The 26,508-nt window shown below is 33.1% G+C and overlaps 1 protein-coding gene across 3 annotated transcripts in view; it reads left to right on the top strand.

Moving 5' to 3' along the window:
• LOC118192399 (bcl-2-related ovarian killer protein homolog A-like) overlaps positions 1–26,508 on the top strand; it is a 233,342-nt gene that overhangs the window by 130,701 nt on the left and 76,133 nt on the right. Inside the window, exon 4 of one of the 3 annotated variants that reach the window (XM_085819118.1) lies at positions 1,155–1,505. The exons of the other annotated variants lie outside the window; for them this stretch is intronic. Coding sequence (XP_085675244.1) covers positions 1,155–1,259 — 105 coding nt within the window. The 3' untranslated portion in view covers positions 1,260–1,505. Of the gene's footprint in view, positions 1–1,154; positions 1,506–26,508 lie in introns of those variants that run through there. 3 annotated transcript variants of the gene reach the window in all.

The raw sequence follows: 26,508 nt of genomic DNA, 5'->3' as shown, positions 1-26,508 counted from the left end.
CTAATTTTCAATTGACATGTATCTTCTATTATTCCCTTGAAGCATGCTACATTTCAAAATGCTGATATTCGCTTTTGCACAGTTCTTGTACAACATTTTGTAACCAAAAGCACAAAAACTCGATATTTAAGGGAAACAATTTTACCACGGTTTTGGAATTTTCGAATTTTGCTTTCTGTAGCTAACTTTGAGAGTTCCTTGCTCTTATATTCTTCATTCTCAAGAGTATATATGGCAACCTTTAGATCTCGAATTCCAAGTTCAGAGAAACCTATTCTATAACCACCTGACTGCATATAAAAGTTCTCTTCACGAAGTACACATAAAGTAAGATGAATAATTTCCGAACAATTTATTCATCTGGATCCAACTTGGTAAGGTATAACTCAAATTCTTTGAGTTTGTTATACAGTCACGGAATCGAATTTCTGATAATAAGAAGAAATTCTACACTTTCTTCGCAGTTACTGAGAACTGAAATTCACATGCAATTCTAGCTAGAACTCGGCAAAATGCCTTCAAATTAATTAAGATTAGTTTTATATGACCAACTTCACTCCGCCAGATATAATTCCTTTGCTATGAATACTCCCCACAATGAGAAAATTGAATAAGATAAAACTTTGGTATGTCAAATACTTTGGCTTAAAGGTATGTCAGTTCAATAAATGGTAATTGATGTTATAAATTTCTGCAAATGCTGTGTTCAGTAATTATTTGGTGAGGAGTTAAATGGCGATAAATGGAATTTAGCTGTTTACTTGGATGCGAAACTGACATCTCTAACAGTTAGAAACTATAATGTTAATTGTTTAGCGATGCCTTCTTTATATAAGCAGAATGATTTCTATAAGATATAACTAATTTCATTATTTAAAAAAAAAGTGTATAAAATTCGCTTACTGAGAACAATAACATCTACTTCGAGGTCTGAAATATTAACGTACTTGTCCAATAAAAATATTGTGTGATCTGTTGAACTTTTTTTTTCTTTATATTTTTAAATTATTAAAAAAAATCCAATTACATAAAATCTCATGATTCATTATAACATCAGGTTTTAACAACCCCTAACTATACTTCAGTAACTGCAATAATATATCGTGTACCTCATTGAAGTGAGCCATTTTCATCCAATTCTATTTTTTTTTCAGGGAGGAATTCTTTGCTTGCCAATTGGAAAACCTGGATCTCGTGAATTTGATTCGAGACGGTTGAAAACATCCTGTTATTTCTCTATCGTGAACTTAGCGCTGTAGGTTTTTAGCCTAAAAGAGATTTGGCACTTTGCCATTTGTGCCGGAATCAAAGGTTTCCGCGACATAAAAATCATTCTCAGTATCTCGATCCTTAAAAGAGAACAAATTAATTCAAAGAAAAAAAAATGTAGTTTAATTTAATCTGTCAAAAGGAAAAAGTTAAAAATTAGGAATTTAGAATTTGCTATCCGTATTTGGAAAATATACACGTGATGTTAAGCAATAAAAAATTAATTAAATATTTGATTTTAGTTTCATTAATATGCATCGATTATTGATTTTTCTCCGCAGGGTGCCTGCGGAGAAAAGCCCGATGGTCTGTAAATCATCGGGGAAATTTCTAAATATTAAGCAGAGTTGTTACTTAAGGAATAATTCAGCTCGGCCATTGGTGGGCCGTTCATGTGGAAAATACCACTTAGTGTCCTCAAACAGTTATGATAAAACAGTATGGAATGGTATTCTATCCCGCATGAATGTCACAAAATCTAGTCCTTGCTTTTCTTCTGGGTTAGGAAAAATTACTGTGTTATGGCAAAGATACTTCAAACAAAGATTATTTACTCTTATAATTACAGTACCGTCTAGTAGATATAATTGTAATTAATGATTTGTGTCATAAAATTCTAAAAAAAAAAAAGTAGTTTTAAGCAATTATTTGTTAATTGCGTTATTTTGTATTGCAAATTGTCTCAAATACAAATTTTAAAATATTTACCGACTTTCGAATAACCCTATATAAGGATGTTTTAAGAAGACTTCCGGTACGGAAACTTAGGAACTAACAGTTCATAATCTCATTTACAAATGGAGAAGGCCACTCAATCCCTATGCAGACGGCCTTCCCGGCCGCTAAAATCGATTTCGACAAGAGCTAATATCCTGTTCAATATTTTTATCCCCTTAGTTGTAGCTTCGGATCAATCATCAGAGCAAACTGAATTTCAAAGCAAATCACTTAATCTTTACGTCCCAAAGGATGAGCGAACCAAAGCACTTAAATTTAAGCTTTAATGAATAGTCCCATAGTTCCTATTATGAATGCATGTAATCCGCATTGTGACCTTCATATAATTTACATGAAATATCCGATTTAAAGTCAAACGTTTGATACTACGCATATTTTGCGAGTATACTTTATGGAAAGTAATGTATGTAAAATGCGTTTGTAAAATTTTGAGCACTTTGAATGCAGCAAAAAATTAATAGTAATACAAATATTAATTTTTATGCTCAATTTGGCAGCCCTTTCTTTTAGCTATCAATCTATGCCTTAATTTCCATGGCAAAAGAGCATTTTTGAATTTTATCATGAGTTTTTTTTCCCAATACTTCTTATTCAGCTTTTCATAGCCTGCCAGTTGTTCTCGGTCGTCATTTAAAGTGCCCTTTTAACACTCCGAAGCCACAGTGTCAGTGTCAATCCGAAGTCCAGCTGCGTCACAAAGGGAACTTCGCTAGAAAATTTGGAAAATGCATGTTTTATATTAGTCTTTCCTTTCTATATTACAAATTTGATCCATGGCTTGATGACGATTGATTTATTTTATTGTGGTTGATAAAGAAATCGTATCTTCGTTTTTTAATATGGGAGAAAAATACGCAGAGTTTTATCTTAACAAATCTTCCGTCTCTTCTTAACTTTAGTTTTATACTGCATTAAAACCCAACTATAATCCTTAACTCTTTTCTTAATTTTTTCAGACACTTGAAACCAAGTTTCAAAAAAAAAAAAAAAAAAAAAAAAAAAAAAAAATCCAGTAAATGGGAAAACTTAGAAAGTTTCCAAATCATTTCTCTCTTTCTTTACGATAGTAAATTGAGTTTTCTGTTACAGTCTTTCGAATATAACCGTGCTCCATCTATATTCACAACAAATTTGTTGATTGATTTGTTGAGTGATTTGCTTTGAAATTCAGTTTGCTCTGATGATTGATCCGAAACTACAACTAAGGGGATAAAAATATTGAACAGGATATTAGCTCTTGTCGAAATCGATTTTAGCGGCCGGAAAGGCCGTCTGCATAGGGATTGAGTGGCCTTCTCCATTTGTAAATGAGATTATGAACTGTTAGTTCCTAAGTTTCCGTACCGGAAGTCTTCTTAAAACATCCTTATATAGGGTTATTCGAAAGTCAGTAAATATTTTACGATAGTAAATTGAGTTTTCTGTTACAGTCTTTCGAATATAACCGTGCTCCATCTATATTCACAACAAATTTCCATTTTTCACATGAAAAGTTATTTTCACAGGGAAAAAAATACAGTGTTTGAGCTTATGCTCTGAAAATGAAATCTTTGTCTGTCTTTCCTTTTTTTATTTCAATTCTTATTTATTATTTTATTCACATTGCAGATACATACAGGGTGGTCATAAAAAACCTCCCCCGATATATGAAGTCCTAGTGGCCTATCCGCTCAACCAATGAGAATGAAATTTCAGGTATTATTATTATTTAAAGGTATGCGCTCTAGATTGTAATGATCTAAACAACAGAGCTCTCACCGTTACGGTTACAGTGAAAAAACTTCGAAATTTAACGTGCCAGGCTTCGTAGAGGATAACACATTGCGTGCGGGAGATTGTTGACAATAATGGCGAATGTAGCATTGCAGAAGGAATGTGTATAATTTCCCATTTTATAGAATCTTTCAATTCTGACAAATCTTGTGGATCTCATGTGTACACGTTAGATTTCAGATAACCCGAGAACCAGAAATCCATCGGAGTGAGGTCGAGGGATCGAGGTGTCCACAAAACTGCAAGTTACGGGAGATGACTCTATCTTCAAATGCTGTACACCTTGAAAACTTGTAATTTCAATAAAATGCACGTTTTTCCTTCTTCTCTCTTGTGTTGTTATTGATGTTTTACAGCGCTGTTCATTGCATACGTTTTACCGGACAATTTTCGTTATACGTGTGTAGGGATTTATATTTATTTAAAGTTTTAAAGTTGAGTTTAGACCTTTCTTGTAAGCCTTCATTCCCCTAATTGCCAGTGGCAGAATAGTTAAATGTTGTAGCGCGCGGAAGGAAATGCAAATTTTCTACTTTGAAGGAAGTAGTAGTTAAAAGCCAAGTTTCGGTAGGAGAAAAGGAAGAGTTAGGCTTTAATCGCCATCGCTGCCGTAGGTACGTTTACTTACTGCTGGTTGAAGTGGCTAAGTTTGCATTGTTTTGCTGCCACTAGCTTAGAAGGGATTCGAAGTTCGGGATCTCGCTGCGCCCTGTAGGTTAGTTTTATCACTAGTTAATATTTCAACTTTTAGTTTCAATTATCTATCTGACTTTCAGTTACCGCCCAAGCAAAGGCGAAGTTTGTTAGCGTCGAGTTGACGCATTGTAAACTTTAAAGAGTTAATAAAGGGTACTTTAACCCTGCTCCTGTGTAGTTTCCTGCTACTCCAGTATACAGACAGAAGTTTTTCCACTGGACTCTACACGTGTATCGTTTCAAAGCCATATATGATTTTTCAGTATGCTGTCAATATGTGCAGAAACTTTGAAATTTTTTTCACTGTAACCGTAGCCGTGAGAGCTCTTTGTTTACAATTATCACAGTCTCGAGCGTACACCTTCAAATAACAATTTCTAAAGTTTCATTTCGATTGGTTGAGTGGATAGGCCGTAGGGCTTCATATATCGTTAGAAGTCATTTTATGACCACCCTTTATTCTGTATGCTGATAATTGTCTTTCCATAGGTGGGTCTTCTTTTAGGTTTTACAACTGCAAATCTAATTTTTAAAATAGTTAATGCAAATGTTTTTGGGTAAATGTTTAACGTTCTCTTCTGTTTATATTCATTTAGTTGCAGAATCAATCGTAGATCAATCTACTATCATCGTAGATTTTTTTACTTTGTTACGAATATTGAATTTTGTTCTAGTCTTAGGTATTTTGATGATAGGAATCTTACATCAATTTTTTATTAAAAATGAGAATATTTTCTTCAGAAAATGCAGCAACATAGCCTTCTATCCATTCATTAATTTTAGGTGCCATATTAAATGTTTGTTATTTTTTATATTTGTGCAGCAAGATGAAACAAAAGAAATGTGATGATCGAAGGGCTATAATAAAGGCACTTAACTGAGTATTAAAAAAGTAATTAAAAGTAAATTAAAAAGCCTATGACTTGTGCTAAAGCTGCAAAGTAATAAACTAATAAGTTATAATAAGAAAACTTTCCATATACCATCTCAAAGGACTATAAATTCAATTTAAAACCATCATTGAAAAAAAATTAAGTCAGAATTTAAATTAGTATTTTAAATAGTAATTTCAACTTCTTGTTAAAAAATCTGCAAAAAAATCTTAAATCTCAAAAGTAAATTCTAAATATTAAAAAAGTAGTTATTGTCATTGATCACAGGATTAGTCGACTTATCAAGAGAATCCGCTTGATAAGTCGATGAAAAATAGTACGAAATTATTAAAAATAATGATTGCGTAAATTCAGCTGTAGCTCATATCACTCAGCCAGCATTTGAATTCTTGATTAATTTTCTATCATACTGAGGAATATATTTGCTGCTTCAATAAGAGGAAACCGTGTGAGATTTCTTTCACAATGCATAGAAATAAATTATTTCTATAAAAATAACATGTCTTAAGTTGAACTTTGTTTTTTACTGCATTTTTAAACGAATATAATTTTATGTTTTACATCGCTTAATATTAATTCCTGTTTTTTCATATTATGAAGTATAATTATCAAATATAATTTTAATAGTCTTGAAATGAAAAATCTATTTGATGATTAAAATAACTAAACGAATGTGAATCTTTCCACCAATGATATGAAAAAGCAATTTTCCTTTATATTTTTCAATAGCATGATTACAAAACGTGTAACCAAGAGAAGCCTACAGTTTGTGGAATGAGGTTTCTTTTTTTTAACTCCATTATTTACTTCTAGGAATAAGAAGAAGGAAGGCATTATAACTGCTTTCTGACACAGCTGAAACTTCAGTAAATTTTCTTCACAATTGTTAATCGTCAGGTGAAGGGAGTGACTGTTATTATAGGTATCATTTGTCATCATTTGTTAATGTGCGTGACACTTAACTCTGCGCCTTCGGGTTTAATTTTGGAAACAATTTAGACACGTATAATGAATAAATAATGCCTACATTAGCTGGAAAATACACTAAATGATATGTTTTGTTTTAGCAAAAGGTACAGATGACAAGTATTATAAGACAGATTATAAATATCTGTAAATATCTCTTCTTTACTAATTGGCAGCGTTTTCGTGCTTTGTTCAGAAAGCGAAAAGAAATACATGTTTCTATCAGTATTAACAACACTGATTGTGGTAAACATTTCTGAATAAGATCCAAAGCTTTTATTAATAAGTAACTAAGTAATTTATGATTATCATTATTTGAAGACATTGTACGACCTTCGTCTATAATTAAACACTCGTGAAAATGTTGCATTTTACGTATGAGGAATAAATCATTTATAGAATCAACTTTCAAATAGAAACTGTTCTAAAAAAAACTTAAATATTACAGACTTATAAAGGGTAACATTTGCTTTTTACTTGAAACTATCACTGAAAAATGCCTTCATTTAAAAAACGATTTGCTCATTTGTTCTTCAAAGCTACTCTTTATGGTACTATAATTACTAGTTAAAAATGTAACATATGAATTTTAAAACTAGATGTAAGGATTATGTTAATTTTATGAACACTTAAATTTTGAGTTAAACTTCCTTTTCCATCGCTTCTTGATTTCAACTTACCACTTCCGGCCAGAACGTAGTTTTAGAATCACCTCTGAATGCTAATGAGGAAGAACGGTATTTAAGCGCGAAGTTCTACTGTCTTGGGTAGAGAGATACCAGATATTCTGGTCAGCACGCGTCTGCCTTTTTTAGGGATTAGTTTAGTTTGATTCTTAGTCTCTTAATTTCAAGCCCAAGTGTCGGCTTTATTGTACAACTCCAAGACGGAGTTCTGTTAAATCTTATTTGAATAATAAAGGGTCTTTTAACCCTTTCCAAGTTTATTTATTGTCTCACGAACTCAAGCGATTATTCGCTTACTAGTTCTTAAGATTCTTCACTTTTAACTATAACTTAGAATTACACAGTGGAGAATCCTACACAGAAGCAATAAGATTTCAAACATAATTTATTTAATTATCGAAAACAGAACAAGATTTCATTCTCTTTCTGTTTACTCACTTCTGAAGTCGTTTAAAGATTTCTTGATATAGAGCAGGGGTGGTCAACTTTTCTATGTATATAATCGACTTTTTTACTTAAAAATGTGTCGGTATATCTACTCTTTTCTACTATTTTGACATTAACACATTCAAACTTGTATCTTGTATACTACTAACAGAAAATGTGTAAAGGAGTGCTAAACCTGTATAATATTTTATTAGTAATATTTATTGATCGAAAAATGAGCCGCAGGAAAATGCACATTTTTTTGAAGAAGAAAGATAACCGAATTATCAGGATTATTCAAATGTACGGATGGATTATGGTCCCATTTAATCCGCATTACTTAAATTCTATTGCATTACGTAGACGAGGCTCATCCCATATGCAAAGGGTTTCCTGCACCACATTACTGGTAATCTGCCAAAGTTTCTAGTGTCAGTCAGGTTTGGTCTCTACATTGTTAGTCAGATTTTCTGCGTGTGATCTCTTGCTTAGTACCGTAACTCTCGATTTACCAGTTTAACTTGATATAACGAGAGCGACATCCATAGTTACTTCAAATTGAATAATGATCTGTGTTAAAAATGTCTCGTATAACGTTTTTTAGATAGAGCCTGGTTAATCCGCAGGTGGTGATTCGAGATTTCATAGCACTGATCATCTAAAACAACCATCGAACATAAAGAGCCCATAAACCTACACAGCATTTTGTAGCTTAGGCCTTTTTCCTTAAACAAAAAATGCAATGAGATGTAGCACCATTATATGGGCTGTGTAAAGGTAATTGTCTTCTCGTTTTCGGTAATGGAAAAAATTCCAAATTTAAATTTTCTGCAATGTTATTTATTTATTTATTTATTAGATAACGCCACTAAAACGCTGTTTTTAAATTTGAACATACAATAAAATGGCAAGACAAAGAATTGAGTAAAACAACAACCAATTTTGGGGCTGCATCTAAAAAACAAATAAATAACTAAAAGCGGTAGATCGCATACTACATGATTACCAAGAGAGCTCCATGATGCTTAGAGAAAAAAAATCTTTTCTGTGTTCTTATCTAAAGATTCAGAGTGCTTCGCTCAATTCTCATAAATGTCCAGATATCATTTTCGTCAGTTAGCATTATACACTGTTTTCCATTGCAAATATCAGACTAATTTGACGTTTTCTAAATATTTTGCGCCTCTGCCTTTATTTCATTGTGACTGTTACCGATTCAAAACATCATGTCGATCTGTATTGGATATATAGAAGTACTCTCTGATTATGAGATCCAGTAGGTATGGGATATTCTATGTGCTTTTGAACTTCTTGATTTCGTAGAAATTCGAAGAAATAAATATATTTCTTCTTGCAGCAAAGTTCTGCATTCATAAATTGTCGTAGTCGCAACTACGATCCATATTTTTAATTTGGGATTCTTATGCTTTATTCATTGATATTTCCATGGAAACATATTGAAAAAATTTCTTTTAACTGTCATCTCAAATTTGGTTAATCATTTGTTTTTGGCTGAATAAGTACTTTTCTTTTCATTGATAATGAGCAGCCATCCACTGGGTTCATCCGTTTAGTTAGCTTTTCGGCAAAAAGCCCCTTTAACGAAATTATAACTATCGGCTCGTGGTATGTCCCCCGTGTCTGTTCTTGGGAGATAAAGCAAATATGTATATCCAAAAGTGGAAAGCTTGTCAGCCAGTTAACAGCAAGCGATCTGGCAGGGAATGAGGGGGTATGTCTTGAGTTCAACCCTTCCGACGTTAGTACAGTAAGAGATAAATGTGATTGAGCTTGTTCAATAATTGAAGAGGAACAGGAAAAAATTACACAGTAGGGAGTAAGGGGGTTATCCACGAAAGCAGTTACCTGTTAGTTTAGTGTGCGCAATTCTTGTTTAATGTTAAGGCTAGCAGGTGTGCAATTCTTGAACACCAAATTGCATCTCAACGCCTACATTCTCACGGACTGCATTCAGCTATGGTCCATCAATTCTATGCGCTATTTAGGCATTATTTCAACTGAGCTGAGAACGTCGCGCTTTGCGCGATAAATCATGTTTCAGATTTTAAATTACGCCCAAAGGGGCGTTTTCTTAACATTTTGTCTGTTACCTTTAGTTATTAAATATCACGTTCTTCGTACTTAAACTATAAAATTCAGCTCAAAAGCAATATCGCAAAATAGTTTTAAATTGAGCGTATCTTTAGAATTTCCGATACGCAGTCTCTCGTGCTGGAGATAAAAATATTTTTTCTCTACAACGTTGTCATTAATTGCTTTGAAATCCTTGATTTTGTTAATCAAAAATTCGTTAAAGATTTACAAAATATGAAATCGGTAATAAAACAAATTCGAAATTTCAAATTTGGGATTCCACATGTCCATATTCGCAGTAGGATTACGTCATTCAAAATTCGATGGCTCTATGTACCGTTGTTTTATCACAATGCCAGAAATATACACACATTTATGCAGACTTTTCATTATTTAATTTCTTCAAATGTAATGCAGGACTGTAACATTTGCTGACAACAGTTTGAAAAGTGATTCGCCGTTTATAATGATTCAACGCAAAATCGCAAAACGAAGACAATAGTCCTTCAAGGACAAAGCCCCTTTGGACTAAAAAAAATTGTATTTATGAATGTAATTTAGAATTAAATGTATCGGCTATATTATTTGCGTATTAATATATAGTTATATATTGCGCAGCATGTAAAATGTTGAGGATTTTGCATGCAGCGCAATAGAATTTAAAAATTCTATATCAGCATTTCAGATTTAAAATCTAAAATGCTGATAATGAATTTTTTTTTTCAGATAAAGCTTGCGAACAGTTTATACTAGAGTCATAATAAAATTTTGCTTGATTGATGCATATCGCAACATAATTTATTTCCAACTATAGTCAGTAAATAATTACATTAATCAATTATTAATTCATCCTAACGCAGATAAAAGTTGAGCGCTGGTATAGTTAATGTTAATACTCACAGAACCAACAATTCTGTTTTTAAATTTCATTATCATGTTAAGAATACTGGTATCATTTACGCATGGTATAAATTTACGTATTTTCACCCTCAAGAGAAAAACAGAGAACAATCAATTTGAATAATTCGTAAGATATATAATAATATAGTGTCAGATATCTTTAATAAAATTTCGAATATATTGGAATTAGAAGAAAGAAATTTTTCTGCATTTTAGAAAGTGCGCAGATTCGCTTATTATTAGAAATCAGCTTTCGCTTTCTTCAACATATTACAGTTTCGCAACACGGGTAATTGACTTCACAGTTTTCTATATACATTCTATTTGAAGAGAAAGAAGAAACTGTTTGCTCTGTTGCTATGTGAACTGTGACTCTGCGTTTTAACTGAAAGAAGCTCAGAAAGCTCTATTTCTTTCGTATGGTATTCATATGATTTTTTTTAACTGCAGTTTATAAAATCCTTCAATTTAAGTAATAAGAAATATTCATGCTAAACTGCGCCTAAATTTTCTATTTGGACTTAAATTTATCAATTTTATGTAATCTATATCTGCTTGTGTAATCAGCACACTGATTAAGGTAGCTCTTGTTTATAAAGGCATATATGTAATTTATCAATCGATTTAATATTTATTGCTTCTGCTATTATATCTTCACAAATATTTTCAGTTGCTTAGTTTACTAAAGATCTAGTCTTTATCTCTGGTACGTGGAAAGCTCTAAACGTATTCTAATACCACATCCAGCACTTAATTTTTAAAATTAGAAGGGCTGGAACTCTGTAGAATAGAATGCCACAGTAACAGGAACAAAAATAGATAAAACAATAAATAATTAAAAATTAAATAAAATGTAAGAGATGAAAATATTATTAAGTTAATAAAAATAAGTAAATAATCGAAATATCTTGAAAATTAAATGATAAGAAATAATTTGATAATAAACATAGATGGCATATAAATAGCAAGTAGAGACAGAACTAGAGAAGACACAAAAACATGCAACTCGTTGTATTTTGAATTTCTGATTCTAAATAAAATCGATGATGCAATGCAAAACTGTAGATTTAAAGTAATTAGTTAATTTTAATTTTACTATACAAATGAATTAAAAATAATAATTATTTTTACACAATATCAAACTTATTGACATGCGCCGTATGCATCGCATGCCCTGAGACGACGCCCCTTCAGGCTAGATACATCAGAGTATATTACACAGCTCATTTCCGTGCATTACATTATTTGTATGCACGGAAAGAAGCAAAAAGGCTAATACAACAACCTTCCATTCAATTATGGTAGTCAAGACTGTAAGAATAATGCTGACCAGCAGCAAGACATCATAAGTAAACTCCTAACACAATTCTCAAATGCAATATTAGCAATTAATAATATCAAAACGACAAGACTACAAAACACTATGCCAACATTACAAAATACAGAACTGTAATACCATAGTATCGTTGTATAATGCTGTTGAGGGAACACGATTAAATAGCAAGTAAATTATTATATAACATTAAAAAAATAAGACTGTGCGAACAATTTGCTAAACAAAATTGTTAAAAAACACAAAACTGTAACAAAATACACACTAATGAAATGTAGACATGATAATATTTACATTAACGCTTCCATGTAAGTATAGTTAAAAACAAAAATTATATTTACCTATAAATTATTATATTTATGCTGCAAAACAATGTATTGATATAACATTAGTAGCATATTTACTCAGATAAATCATACAGCAAAAAAAAATAAATAAATAAATAAATTACTGTGTAATTGCAAAAACCTTCAAATTATACGCAGAAAGTCAGTTGAACTGGTACTACTATATTAGAGCATTGGAAAAAGACTGAATAAATACTGTTGGAGTCTCATCTTTGGTTGCCATCTTCTAAGTTTGTAATTGCTATATTTTCTTTTAGGAATTATGTTGCTGAGCTTAAGTTGGAAATTAATTATTTTGAGAAAATTTCTTCGGCTTTTTGATTAACGCTAGCTGTTCCTTTCGATATCTCCTCACACCACCTCTAGTCTTTATCTCGTTTTGATCTCTTCCTTCTTAATTTCCTTCGAGGATTTACTGTACTTGCGGTACCCCCGCAGCTTGCAGATTTAATCTTAAAAATATGGAGCGTATAGCTTCCAGCTTCTCAGTTTTATACGCTTACGTTTAGGCAGTATCATCAGACTTCTGGATAACATACATTGCGTCAGTTAACAGTTTACAGCAAAGTAAACTGCTATAGAATAAGCTAGAGGTAAGGAAAATTCTCCTAAAATCGCAAGATATATCGCAAATCACTGGTATAACTCATAGAGTAAACTCTAAATCAGTAATCACACAACTGTGATTCGTTCACTAAGTCTTCACTGAACGTATTCCTGATACTTTGATACTTAAGTTTAGACTGGTATCAAAGGGAATTTTATGACGCTATTGCCATCACCTCAGATGAAACCGATTAGGGAAAATATCGGGTTGCCCTGCCTTCTGGAAGCTTCGGTAAAATTTCTGTCCTAGGTTAGTGCCAAATGGGTGCGAAATCGCCAAATGTCGCTTTGAATGATAAAAATTTCTGCCAAGCCTATCAGAACAGTTTCTGCTTATATCTTGGCTTATAATTGATCTATTTATTGAGTTTAGATGTTGTCGATTTAGAATCACAAAACCTACAATCTTGTACAAGAAAATAAATATTTATAAGTAAAATGCATGGCCACAAATTCATTTAAACAAAAGTAAAACCTAAAGTTATTATACAAAACAAAACCAATCAATAAAAATGTACATAGCTTTATAACATCACATTAAAAAACAAAACAAAATAAAATAAAAACAAGTTCTTGTATAAATTTTCAACAGTATGTCTTCTTACTCAAATCGGGACAGATTTACTCCAGCGAAATAGCAATTTTTTTCTTTGAGAGTTAGAGCAAAGCTTTTGAAAATTCTTTAACATGTTTCAGTTGCCAATAGTTTTGGTTAGAAAAGGCTGTCAAAAGATTAAATGAAAGTAAAAAAAAGTCTTTACTGCATAATAAATAACCATTTTCTAAGATTCTCTGTCTTTTTTCTTCATAAGCTGGTGAAGAATTAATTCTTTCACCAGCTGCCGAAAAACGGAATATAATTTGTCTGGAATAATCCAGATGCTCGCTCATCTGATTTATTATGTCATTAACTTGAAGTTAGTGTATTAACTTCGCTCTGTATGAATAATTTTACTAAGTATTTTTGGTATGTAATATGAATTCATCTGTGGAAATTAAATGACATCACTAAATATGTTTATCTTTAAATATAAGAATATAAAACTAGTATTTTTTGTTTTCCCATACTTTCAACTTATTAAATTAGTACTGAGATGACCGAGCACGAAGTTAAGCCTTAAATCAATTGCAAAGCATTCGGAGTTGAATGCTTTTGCACGTAACATTGTTAATATCTTTTTATAGAGGACGGACTTTTATTTATGTTGAATGAGGAGAAAAATCACGTAAATCTCATGCAGCCAAATTGCGTGTCTGTGAACTGCATTTAGAAACCGAAACTTAGAAAATGTCAATACTTTATGTGCTAATAAGATATTGCCATTTGCTATTGTAGGTAGTAATCATAGAGCCATGGACAAGTTCATTTCCCAAATGGCTAAACATTAAGTGAATGCGGAGACCATGGCTGCAGCTGCTTGACGGCTGTTCTGTTTCACGTTATAGGCTACATTAATCATGGACTGTCCTATTGCTTAATCACTTCAAAGGTGGCCTGAGAATCAAGTGCCACTACACCTGCCACCAAGCTTCAACACCTCAGTGATAGCTTCCGTCTATTCCTTGTGACTTCCATTCATTCATTCGAGCAAGTTCTAGTAATTCATACGAGATGCGTATTGCAGGGCAAGACGCGATTACTGCTGCATCATACACTGAGCCTTTCGCCATGGGACTGCAAAACATTGATCCTGGTGCTAACGACAGAAACCAGTTTTATTTAAAATGATGATATGATTTCAGTAATTTGTATATGTGCTCTGTTCTCCTTATCGTTGCAGTCCCAAACACGTCTTGTAAAGCCAGTTTCAAACGGATCATTGATTATCTGTTAAAGATGATGCGCTGCTGCTTTATATTTGTGTGTGTTGTTAAGCTTCGAAACGTGAGTGTTTGGCAATGTGTTTGATACAGCTGTATGATCGCTAATTGTCATTCGCATCAGATATCTATCCTGTCTTTTGTTTATGTGTCAGAGTCACTTGAATCTCTCATAGCAATGGATTTACTCTCTTTTTACTTACTGAAGCCATATCCTCACCATTTTGGTCGAACACTTATATTTCTGTCAGAAAATCTGACTTTTCTGATATTGATATAGCTTTTACTTGGCCAAAGCCTTAATACTTGACTACATTATTATTTCATGTTCTTCGACTGTCCATATTTAATCATTCTTTGTACCGTCTGCTAGAAAACATAATATTAGCATATTAGATTGTCTGTGCATTCTATTATGATAGTCATTTAAGGAATTTTGTTAAAATACAGGATTTCCAGATGTGCAATTGCGATAATTATTTACCATTCAACTATAAAGTTTCGGCCAATTAGGTCGTAGTTTATCATATTGCAAATGCGCTGCGTTTAATTCATGCGATCATAAAATAACTGCCATGAGTTGTCAATACGCATAGTTAACTACTGTTGTATAAATGACAACAATGGTAATGACTGTGTGAATTAGGTTATAGTCCATTTAAAATTGGTCATTAATGTCATTGTTCGTATTAATTTACATGTTAAAAAGGAAAATATTATTTACTGACATAATATTCTTCATTCACTAATTTATGGAGGATGTGTAATTTATTCCGTGCCTTCTGGTATGTTAAATAGTTGATTAAATTACATCAAAGCACGTGACGGCTGTTTTCCAAGGAAAGGATGCCTTCTTGAAGAACAATTCAAGACAATCACTTTATACATAAGGAAGACTGGGAAATCTTTTGTAATCATTCCTTTCGCTAGGAAACAAATCCAGTCTCCTTCCTTTAAGATAGAGATTAAATACCACTTCTCCTTCCTTACTTAGGCCTATCTGCTATTTAGTGGCTTATATAGCAAATGGTAAATTTTAATCTGAATTAAGCCAGAGTTTTCTTTCAGTGATTCGTAGTTCAATATAAACTGTAAATTTCTTCATTGCAGACTATATAATGCAAAATATATGAATATCAGTTATGAATGTCAGTTTTTACTGAATATCAGTTAGATTTTTGAATGCTAATAAAAATGTTAGGAAACTTAAATTGCAACATAATTTTGATCTCTTTCTGAACTTTTAACAATGCCAATAACAGCTTGTAATTGCAGTATTATGGGAAGGCAAGGTATTTTTTCGTGTCAAAAACGCTACATCCCAGTTAAGCAATTATAAAAGTAATAGGGAACTCCTATAGATTCAATATTATATGTTAATAATAGTAATTGTAGTAGATATTTAGACTTCGGTCACGAAAGAATTTAGAGCTACAAAAGCTTTGTCCTCTCTAAAATGTGTTTAAAGATCATCCCACGTGAAGGCGTTGGTTGGTGTTTAAACAGATGATACGCATTGCTTCAGATTATCGTTTGCTGAACGACATCATTTCACACTGCAGTAACGAACAACTGCGTCGCGTGAATTTCAACACTCATTTTTATCTGTCTGTGAAATGGTTTACTAAGTATGAGGAAAGTTTAAATAGTTCTAAGTATGCTGAGAATTCCTTTAAATTCTTTTTTTAAAGTATGCATTATATTTACTAGAAATTATGACTCCATTGACCATAATACTCTCCTTATAATTTCTGCAATTTTCATTTCTCTAATAAATTTCAAGAAATACAAATTATTTTTGATAAGAGCAGCTATGATTTTGATTAGAATGAAAGTAAATTTGCGTAATTAAATAGAGTATATTACAATGGCATAGAATGGCTATTACAGTTAGCCGTAGTCATGCTGTTTCTATGCATTAAAATTTCCGATGTGGTTTACTTAGTTTTCAAACAGTGTAATCACTGTATGTAAAGTGTAGTTAAATTGCTTCTTCTCATTCTGCAGTATCTTTTATCAAAATACTCATTTATAAAATCTTGCCAAACTGTATAACAAAAGTAAAAATTTTAAAAAAGTTATATTATCGAGCAATTTGAATCATTAAAACTGTGAACTAAAACCGTGAAGGTGAAGAAATTAATCACTGTATAATGATTATGTAATGATACAATCAAATAGTTGCATGTAAAGTTATCCTAATGTTACTGCAGAGGAAAATTCCGAAAAAACAATAATTAGAAAGTCCTCCCCTTAGGCAAGGTAGCTTTCGCGAATGCTTTTCCGTAATTAAATAAATCAAACGAAACCGAAAAAAATAAGCTTTAAAATTTATCAGAACAGGGATGTCTGTTTGTTTATTGGTAATAATTCATTGTAGTCAACTTAGCAGGGGTATTAAATTTTTACTGAAATTGTACAATAAGCAGTAAAATAGATGTAAACAAAAATTTTACAAATGTATTCCTTCTGCAATAATGAAGAAACTGTCAGTCGTTTGCTTGAGACGTTGGGCATCAATGACGACAAGATCATAAGTCCAATTCCACCCTACGTTTGACCAAAAATTCTGCGAGAGATAGAATTCGAGATTTTCATATTCCTCTATCCCTACCACCAAACCTATAGAGAGGACTTTCGGCTTGACAAGTTTCATGTCCCCCTATATTACAGCGACATTATACACTTACATGCATCAATGTTTTCCCCTGGATTCGAATCCCAGACCAGGAATTTGGCTGCTAATTTTTATATCCACCATATCTTCTTAGAAGTGGAAAGAAAAGTAAAAATAAATAAGTGGAATCCAGTTTATATAAATGTATGTGTGGTTAATCGAGAAGAAGAAGAGAAGAGAGGTTCAGCAGTGGCCGGGTAAATAAGACCACTGAACACTGATAGTTCAACACGGATTCGACTCCCGGCAAAAAGACTGCCTGTAAATGTATTTTCTTGAACCTGTATGAGTGAATTCAAGCCATTTTTATTTTAAAAAGTTTACAAAAGAACCCTTTACTTAGATGATAGCTCTCATGCTTTACTTTAGTCTATTAAATGCGCAATAAAGAAACGACCGAAGATAAAAATTGTGTAACAGGCAACCGAAATGATTGGTAGTTGCGCGTCAGATGTCAAACTGCATCACAGTGCTTCCGCGTTTTGAAATACTGGTAAAAGGGTGTGTAAGAAAAGGAATGCTCCTGGACTTCTCTAATGTTTTAGTTAACATATATACTACTTTCCTTACTCTGACTTCTTACTGACTGGAATTAAATTTTACTGAGATTAGCCAAATATATATATATATGTTTGTTTCTATTATAGTTCATTGTAATCTTATTAAGATATTATAAACACTTCTTGTCGAATTTTGAAAGTTTTCTGAAATCTACATAGTAAAAAAGCAAATTTCAGCCATTGTTTAGGAAGATTAATTCTTTCTATATAATTACATTTCTTATCTGACACAGTAAAAATAAAAATTTGTGTAAAAATAAAAATGAAAGGCAATATATCTGCTTAAAACCGATAAGCTGATATACATCAACGTGGTAATGAGTTACTTATATAGGTAATACGTCTTGTACATTTTAGCCCTGCAATTGTTTTGAAATGTACTGCTGCTGAAGATCTTGTAATATGGCTTAAAACGCTGTATTTGAGAAATCTACAGATGCGCAAATCACAAGGGCTCATATGTGGAGCGAACGTAATGAACGTTCGTGAAACAGTACGTAATGAGACGTACTGTTTCTTCCATTTCCTTTCAAGTGATGTTTGATGCAATTTTGTACTACCAAAAACAATAATTTTGTAAGAATCATAACTTTGAACCCCTCATTTTGAAAAAAAAAAAAGTATTGTGTTAGTAATAGTTAGGTTTTTAGTTAATCTTTTTGGTTTCTTACTCATTCTGTGATGGATCCTCTAGAAAGCGCAAGTTACATTAAGGAAGATAAGCATTATGATCATAAAGATGATATCATGCGTTTTAAGATCAACAAAAGTGTATTTGCTTAGTATTTTCTTAGATAATTGTCATTGCCGCCAAGCAATTAAACTAGAGGCCTCATGATGTCTAATTGCATTGATTATTTAACTGAAGACGCAGTTTAATTTAGGCAAAATAATTTCTCTTCTCCGAGATCCTTAACCATCTTGTCATTATAAAAACATGCGTTGTAAATATATTTCGTTTTGAATCATAATTATGCTGTGCCTAGACTAGAAGTTTCCTCTATAATTTTATGTCGCAAACTTGATAATTTAATGAAATTTTAAGTTGATTTTCATTTAACGTTTTGATTTTTGCTTGCTTTCGTTGTTACCAGCAAGATAGTTCCATATTGACTTCATAAATGTTGAGTAGTGTAAACATAGATTTGGAGATGAGCTTTTATAATTTGGTTGTTCTGAATGAAAACGTATTCCCATTGTTAGCGCTAAAATGCAATCCACTTCTTCTAACTCAAGAATAACTGCACTCGAATTATGTCAAATGCATGTTTAATGGATTATTTTTTATTATTGTTGTGTCTGCTTGCTAACGACGAGATGAGAAGTTTGAACACGTGGATTAAGTATCAGACGTGAAAGATAGCGTTTGTAATATACAGTTATCTCTTTATCACAAATGTTTATTTGAAAGTCTATGCCTCATTGAAAACGTTAATATTACAACTTCGTTTTCTCGAAGCTTGAAACGACCTGAGTTTTATCTCTAAAGATCCTCTCGAAACGAAAGAGTTTCATGATAACCGCAACTAAATAAACATTAAGGAGTGTTCTTTAAGAGATAACACGTTCGCTTTTTCCTTGCATTTGTAAACGAATACATATGTATCTCGGAGTATTTCGTTCGCAATGCAACAAAGATAAATAACTCATTAATCATAGCAACGTTATAATCCAAAGACTGAATCCGTTTTCTTAAGGAAATCCTGGTTGACTACAAACAGAATTAATGAGACAGTTTTTCAAATGTCTAAAATTTTGTATTTTATTTCTTATATTTTTTTATTTCTTGACAAAAACATCGCCACTCTGTATCATTTTCCCTAATGTCATGTCCTTTGTAAGGATAATTTTTATTTGGGAGATTGCCAAGTTCCTCATCAGTCACTCAGTTTCTAAGGAATTTCACGCCGAATTATTTTTTTTTTCTTGATCAAAATCAATATTTTTTGTTTAATTATAATACGATTAAAATTTAGAGCATCGTGGTATATTTCCTGCTTAATTTTTAATACGTTTGTTTGTTTAAGCATCTATATTAAAGTATCCATTCTATGCTAAGTTTGGGTCTGTTACATTACGTTTTAGTAAGTGCTGTTCGCACATTTTTTAGACAATTCACAATTTTGCTTTGCTGTAAAAAAATATGCTTGAATGTTTTTTAACTGCAACTATATTTTTGAAAGGGTAAATTATCTTCTTCTACTTGACAGTTTTGTTTTCGCGCAAAATATTGCTTTAAAGAAGCATTGGATGGAAGGCTGTGTTTGTGTTCTTTCCGAAGACAATTATTCGTATCTAATTATTAAAAAAACATCGTGAAAGCTATTGTTTTTCTATATCTTAAGTTACGATAGGTAATGTTGTCAATAAAATAGAAAAAAGTCAAAATTAGTTTCAAGTGGAAAAATTGTTCCAAATCTCATAACCAAGGAAAAAAAGGTTGTTTCGAATACTGCAAAGGTAAGATTTTTAATGTTCAAAGAAAATCCATTAAGTCAAAAGACAGTAACAAAATCATTAAGATGCTCAGCGTCAGCTAAACTCAAAGCGATTAACGCTGATTTTAATCTTAAAAGGGCGAAAAAACATAATCTGCATCGTCTTTCTCCAAGACATATATCGCCGAACGCAAGACGCGCTGCATAATTCTTTATGAGAAATGTTTATCTAAAAAAAAAAATGGAAAAATTTTGTCACAGAAGACGAATCTTGGGTTTACTTAAATTAATGCAATAAAAAGAGATCCATTTATTATCATCAAAGAGGAGAAAAAATCTTAAAACGTGGTTCAAGGAATGTAAAGAAAGTTTTTCTAAGGGATTTATGATTGTTGCTAGATTTTCATATAACAGCAAATTCAAAATAAAGAGAGTGGAGAAAATGTCAATATCAACTCCACATATTATCGAAAACATATTTTATACCTAATTTTTAAATACGAAATACCTTCTCTTTACACAGACGGGGGGCGGTCAATCGGTCGAACTGTATCAAGACAAAGCCAGCAGCAACACCTCAAAGTCTACTGTTAATGTCCTGGAAAAAAATGGAATAAGAAGCGGGTATCAAGGCCATACCCTTCACTCATATAACCACTAAATCTGTTTGATCACAAATGTATTTTTGCACTTTCGGACTTTTAAAAAGCGTGTTGTCCAAACGTTGGCCTACAACCTCTTAGAAAGCTGTTCGAGAGCAATGGGGTAAAAGACCTCTTCGGATACTACAGAAGCCTTTATTGTCCTGGAAATTACAGTTTACAAAGATAGTGAAGAATAAGTGTTACCAAACAGAATATTTATAACGCAAAATTTTTAGGTGAAATGCATCTGTAAAATACAAAGAAAATCGTCTAAGAAAGGTGTGAACAGCCTTTGTACTAGGAACCTTAATTCCATCATCAAACAGCTGAGCACTATGCATTACAGGACTAAAGAATGAGGAGATTTAGGGAACATAAAAATTTTAGGTCAAATATTTCTGTTATTACAATAAAAATCGTATAAAAAATGTGCGAGCAGCCTCTGTGTTTGCATCATTATTATGCTAAGAGCTCAAATCATTCGAGTCTTTTTATAAAGTTGGAATTTACCAGCGGTGATAAATGGCTCTTTAAGTTCAGATAGTAGAGTATCTACTCGTAGGGCAAGAAGTTGAGGACTCGATTTTCAGTTGGGCTATAAGTCTTCGTGACAGAACAAGAGAGCTGATCAGTTTTAGGAACTGTTTCCATGTCTGGTTTAAATATCTGTAATTTCCAATTAGAACCAGTGCAACGAAATAAGATATTTAAAAGAGTGGTCTCAAATTCAAATTGGACGCTGACCGCAAGTTTTAAACTTACTAAATATTTGTTAACATATTCCTAAACGAGTATAATAATACCGCATAAGAAAAAAAATTCAAATATATATTTATTTTCTATTTGGTACCTGCAAGACTATACACTGGTGTGCAAAAATTAAGGACGAAGTCGGAAAATTAGCATATCAGCTGAACGAAGAGGCAGAGCGGACAGAAAGACTAATCAGGAGATTAAGTAAGGTGATGTACGGTAGCACATGCGCAGATATACAGGTAGACGTAATGGGGGAGTGTCTGAGTAGTATAAAGCATGCTGTCGGTGTAAGATCAGTATTTCTGGCAAAGAGATTGCACGCCGTATAGCAGTTAAAATCACACCGAGTTGCTGCCTCAGCGAGAAATGGCGAATAATCAATCTGTTAGACGACATCTGGATGCTTTTACCCGAGGTCGAATCATTGGGAAGTTGGAGGAAGGCCACAGTGTGACAAGTGTGGCTGCAGAGTTCGGAATTGCTCACAGCATCGTTTCACGACTTTGGAGACAATTTCAAACTACAGGAACAGCTATCCGGGGGTTTAGTAGTGGTCGTCCACGAGGAACCACACCCGCAGATGACCGGTATATTGCCTTACAGGCCAGAAGAAACAGGCGGCAGACAGCGGGAGAAATCGCTAGACACACGACACAGGCTACTGGACGACCGATATCGCGTTTTACCGTGGCCAGAAGACTGCACGGTGGTGGTCTGTTTGCACGACGCCCTGTACGGTGTGTACCTCCAACGCCTGCCCATCGGAGAAGGCGTTCTCTGTGGTGCCGGGAACACCGGAATTGGAGAGACAATGAATGGGGACGAGTACTCTTTACAGATGAGAGCAGATTCAGTCTGAGTAGCGATTCTCATCGCATACTCATCTGGAGAGAGCGGGGAAGCCGCAATCATCCCTCGAACATCATTGAAAGGAACAGGTATGGAGGTGGCGGTGTTCTCGTTTGGGAAGGCATCATGCTTGGTAGTCGTACAGACCTTCACATCTTCGACGCAGGTTCAGTCAACGGGACCCGTTATTGTAACGAGATTCTTCTTCCATATGTGCGTCTTTTTAGAGGCGCTATGGGTCCGCAGTTCCTTTTCATGGACGATAATGCACCATGTCATCGCACAGTAGCTGCCGAACAGCTCTTAGAGAGTGAGGATATTGAACGTATAAATTGGCCGGCACGATCTCCGGATCTCAATCCCATCTAGCATGTATGGGATTTTCTAGGCAGACGCTTGGCAGCTCGTACCTTACCACCAGTAACGATTCCGGAGCTTCGATTGGCGCTGCAAGACGAATGGGCAGCAATGCCTCAACAACTCATTGACACCCTCATTCTCAGCATGGGCAGACGCTGTGAAACCTGCCTAGCAGTCAGGGGAGATCATATTCCCTATTAAAGACCGGATGTTTCTTGCTGGACACCCATCACAGGGATGTTTCGGCCTCCAGTCGCATTGCGCTCCATGCTACTTTTTCAAGAAAGCTTCCTTTTATCCCTCTGATTTCTCTTTTAGTAAGTGTTGCTTACATTACTCATGTCCTTACGTATTGGGGATCTTACGGTATTAAATGTGTTGATTTGGAAAGCTTTTGTACAAAGTTATATTAAAAAAACCGTCTCGTCCTTAATTTTTGTACACCAGTGTATTTAGAAAGCATACCTTATTTAACTCATTTCTTCACATAGAACTTTGGTTCTGTTAGACCAGTCATTTAGATGTTCGATTACGCAACCCATTTGAAACATTTTGTCTGTTAAACACATTGGTTGTAAATATAATATGAGTTATCAATCATTGCTATATTTATTGTCAACCGTTGCTGTATTTTTCTGCCTAATAGAACTTAAAACCAGGCCTCTAAAAATAAATCTAAATCTTAAAAAAGCTCTTGTCTTGTATTAAGTGTTTACGATCATTAAATATTAAGCCTTTTATTTGCATCTTGACAAGACATAACGTTATTGGTAGAAATCTCATTCATCTTGACGAAACAGATTGTTCATTTATGTTTACAAACAACAAAACACCTGCTGAAGATATTTTCCTTCTTCCTCGACCACCATCTCGAAAAATGCCGATAACGAAGAAACGACAAAACGCTTTCAGAATCGAGAGACCTTGAAGCGAAAAAGATAATGGTACCTGACGCTATCTACACATACCAATGGTGTTCTCGGGATAACCAGACAATAGGCCTCAAAATATCTGAAGTGAAAACCTGGGACTCTACAGCTGTTCATTTGGTCATCGCATGTAACAGCCCAGTGTAAACGAAAACAAGTCATGAAGATAATAAAGCCATGTCTTCCTATAAACTTTAGCGATATCTATTTTTTAAAGTGAATGAACTAATATTATACATCTGTATTGAGCGTAGTGATGTATTTTAGGTAAATTTCTCTTGCCTTTCCTTTTATTCAACGATTCTTGCCCTTTTTATGGATATAAACTTCTTAAACATATTATATTAGTTACTCAGTAATATCCTAACACTTATGCCGCCAACTGTCTAGAACTATGGACCATACAATATGAAAAACGTCTTAATAATGATACATAAAAATCATTCCAGAAATGTAATTATCGTTCTATAATTTCTCAGATTACTAACACCAAGATATTTCACCCGTAAAGCTTATCATTTGCACCCACGAAATAATTCGAAAACGGCAAGTGCTTAATTGTGAACAGGCAACAGGAAATCAGTCACAATCACATGCTCATTTATTGTAGTTTTGTGTAGTTTTTTCCTCCTCTAGATTGCATTGAGGTGTCGAAGTTGTTGTTTAACACCTATATATGGACTATATTTTCTGGCTTTCTAACAGGCAAAAAATGGATTTTTCATTTCCTAAAATCATAACAAAATGTTTTGGTTGTACGGACCAAATGTTAATCGGTTAAATATTGTATTAAGAAGTTTTTAGTTCGCATTCCGATTTCAGCAGCTCTTTTATTGGTATTATTTTTTAATACTTTTTATTTGAAACAAAATGCATTCATAAAAATAGTATTTAAGGCAATAATTGAGTAATGATTCTTATTTTTTCCAATTCCTTATTTCTCCATTACTTTTCATCAGCCTTTAATTTTAGTAAACTTGCTAAGTTTTGTTTTAGAAAAATTGATAAAATTACCTTATCTTATGAATATAAGAATAAAACATAAATGTCTTCAAAAATCAATTAAATATTTCCTCACCTAACTGTAATTATTTACTATCTTCATTATAATTAATTAAACCTATTTTTCTATAAATGTTTATATTATAAGTACGAGTATTTAAAAATGCTGCTGGAGATTATTATAATTAAAAGTATGTCTTATTATTATTATTCTCTTCTCTTTTAATCATCCTTAAAAACGGCCGTTGCATTTGAAACAACCTAACACATCGCTGAAAAACAGAGAAGTAGATTTTTTTCTCAACTTCCAAGTGATAGTTCTAATCACTGAGATAAGGTAATATTAATTATTGGAAGCTAATTTAATATTTCTAATTACTGTGATCAAAATTTGGTCTGGGGGAAAACTCGAAGAGAAGGTTTGGAAGCAGAATTTACTTCCAACTCTAGAACATAACAGAAGAGGAATTACGATGTGCAGCCGCTCGAAACAGAATTCTTAATTTTATTTAAGGTGTTGTGGATAAATACAAGTGTATTGGTATATTAAAATGAGGTTTAACATTTTTACAAAAATATTTGTAACCTACAAAATAATTCCAAATTCTACTACAGTGACGGTAAGCTTATGTATGTCCTTACTCTGAATGTGCGACTTTGAATGATGTTAATTATCCTAAAATTGTTAAAACACCTCTTCAGTGTGAAGATTTAAATCCTTTTGAACATATTTAACTGGAAATGGAGTGTTATAAGGTGTTTTCTCCCTCCTTTCTGCATGCCATCATGATGTAATGGTAGCACACTCGACGCGTATTCGGGGGGTCCAGATTCGAGGCCCAACGAGAGCATTGCTAATCTTTTACGTCTCCTGCGTCAGAATAGCCCAAAGACTCCAGTGACGCCCGAATTAAAAGGTGGCATTTGATGATTCTTCACCACAACGATTGGCGATTGGGTTCCATCATCCCCACTCGCCTTTTAAAAAGGTTCCTCCCTCCTTTCTGCATGCCTTCGTGGTGTAACAGTAGCACACTCTGCGTGTATTCGAGAGGTTAGGTTCGAGTCTTGGCGAGAGCATTGCTCATTTTTCATACCTCCTGCTTAAAATAACCTAATGTCTGTACAGTATTAAATTTGAAAACAAATTATTTCATTAAAACAACAGTTCAAACCACTAATGCAAAATGAGAAAAGAACAGTTAGGGTGAAATAATAATAAAAGGTCTAATTAAATCCAAGTGAAAAAGATTAAATAGCGTTTTAAAAGCTGATAATATTTTAATAAAATTTTTTAAACATTTTTTTTCTGATTTTTATTTAAAAGCATTCTATTGAATAAAAATCAAAATATGACTTTTGTGAGAAGATTCTCCCACTCAAAAGAGAAAATATTAATTTTTGAACTGAATGTTTTATTCTTGAAGAAAAAATGTTTAAAATATAAGGAAGAACACATATCTTAAAGAAAATCATGTTCATATTTTCAGTTCAATGCATTTAAAAGTTCGACAAAGATCTTCGAAACTAAAAGTGTCCGATCCCTTTCGTGTGATCCTTCATGAGAACACAACTGTTTTAAGTTCTGTTACACTGTGAAAAAAAAACACCGTTATTGTCTTAATGTAAATCCAAACAAAAAAGTTACAGAACAAGGAATCAAAGAAAAGCCAGTTTCTACAGCTTTCATACAAAAGAATTTGTGAAGCCTGGAGTAGAATTAAATCCACATTGGAACGAGCTTT

This window comes from Stegodyphus dumicola, chromosome 6 (assembly GCF_044657685.1).
Source record: "Stegodyphus dumicola isolate Sdum_Otavi_A_Nest chromosome 6, ASM4465768v1".
In the NCBI taxonomy this organism is placed as follows: Eukaryota; Metazoa; Arthropoda; class Arachnida; order Araneae; family Eresidae; genus Stegodyphus; species Stegodyphus dumicola.
The sequence above is the reverse complement of the archived record's forward strand: the minus strand, read 5'-3'. Positions and strand labels throughout refer to the sequence as shown.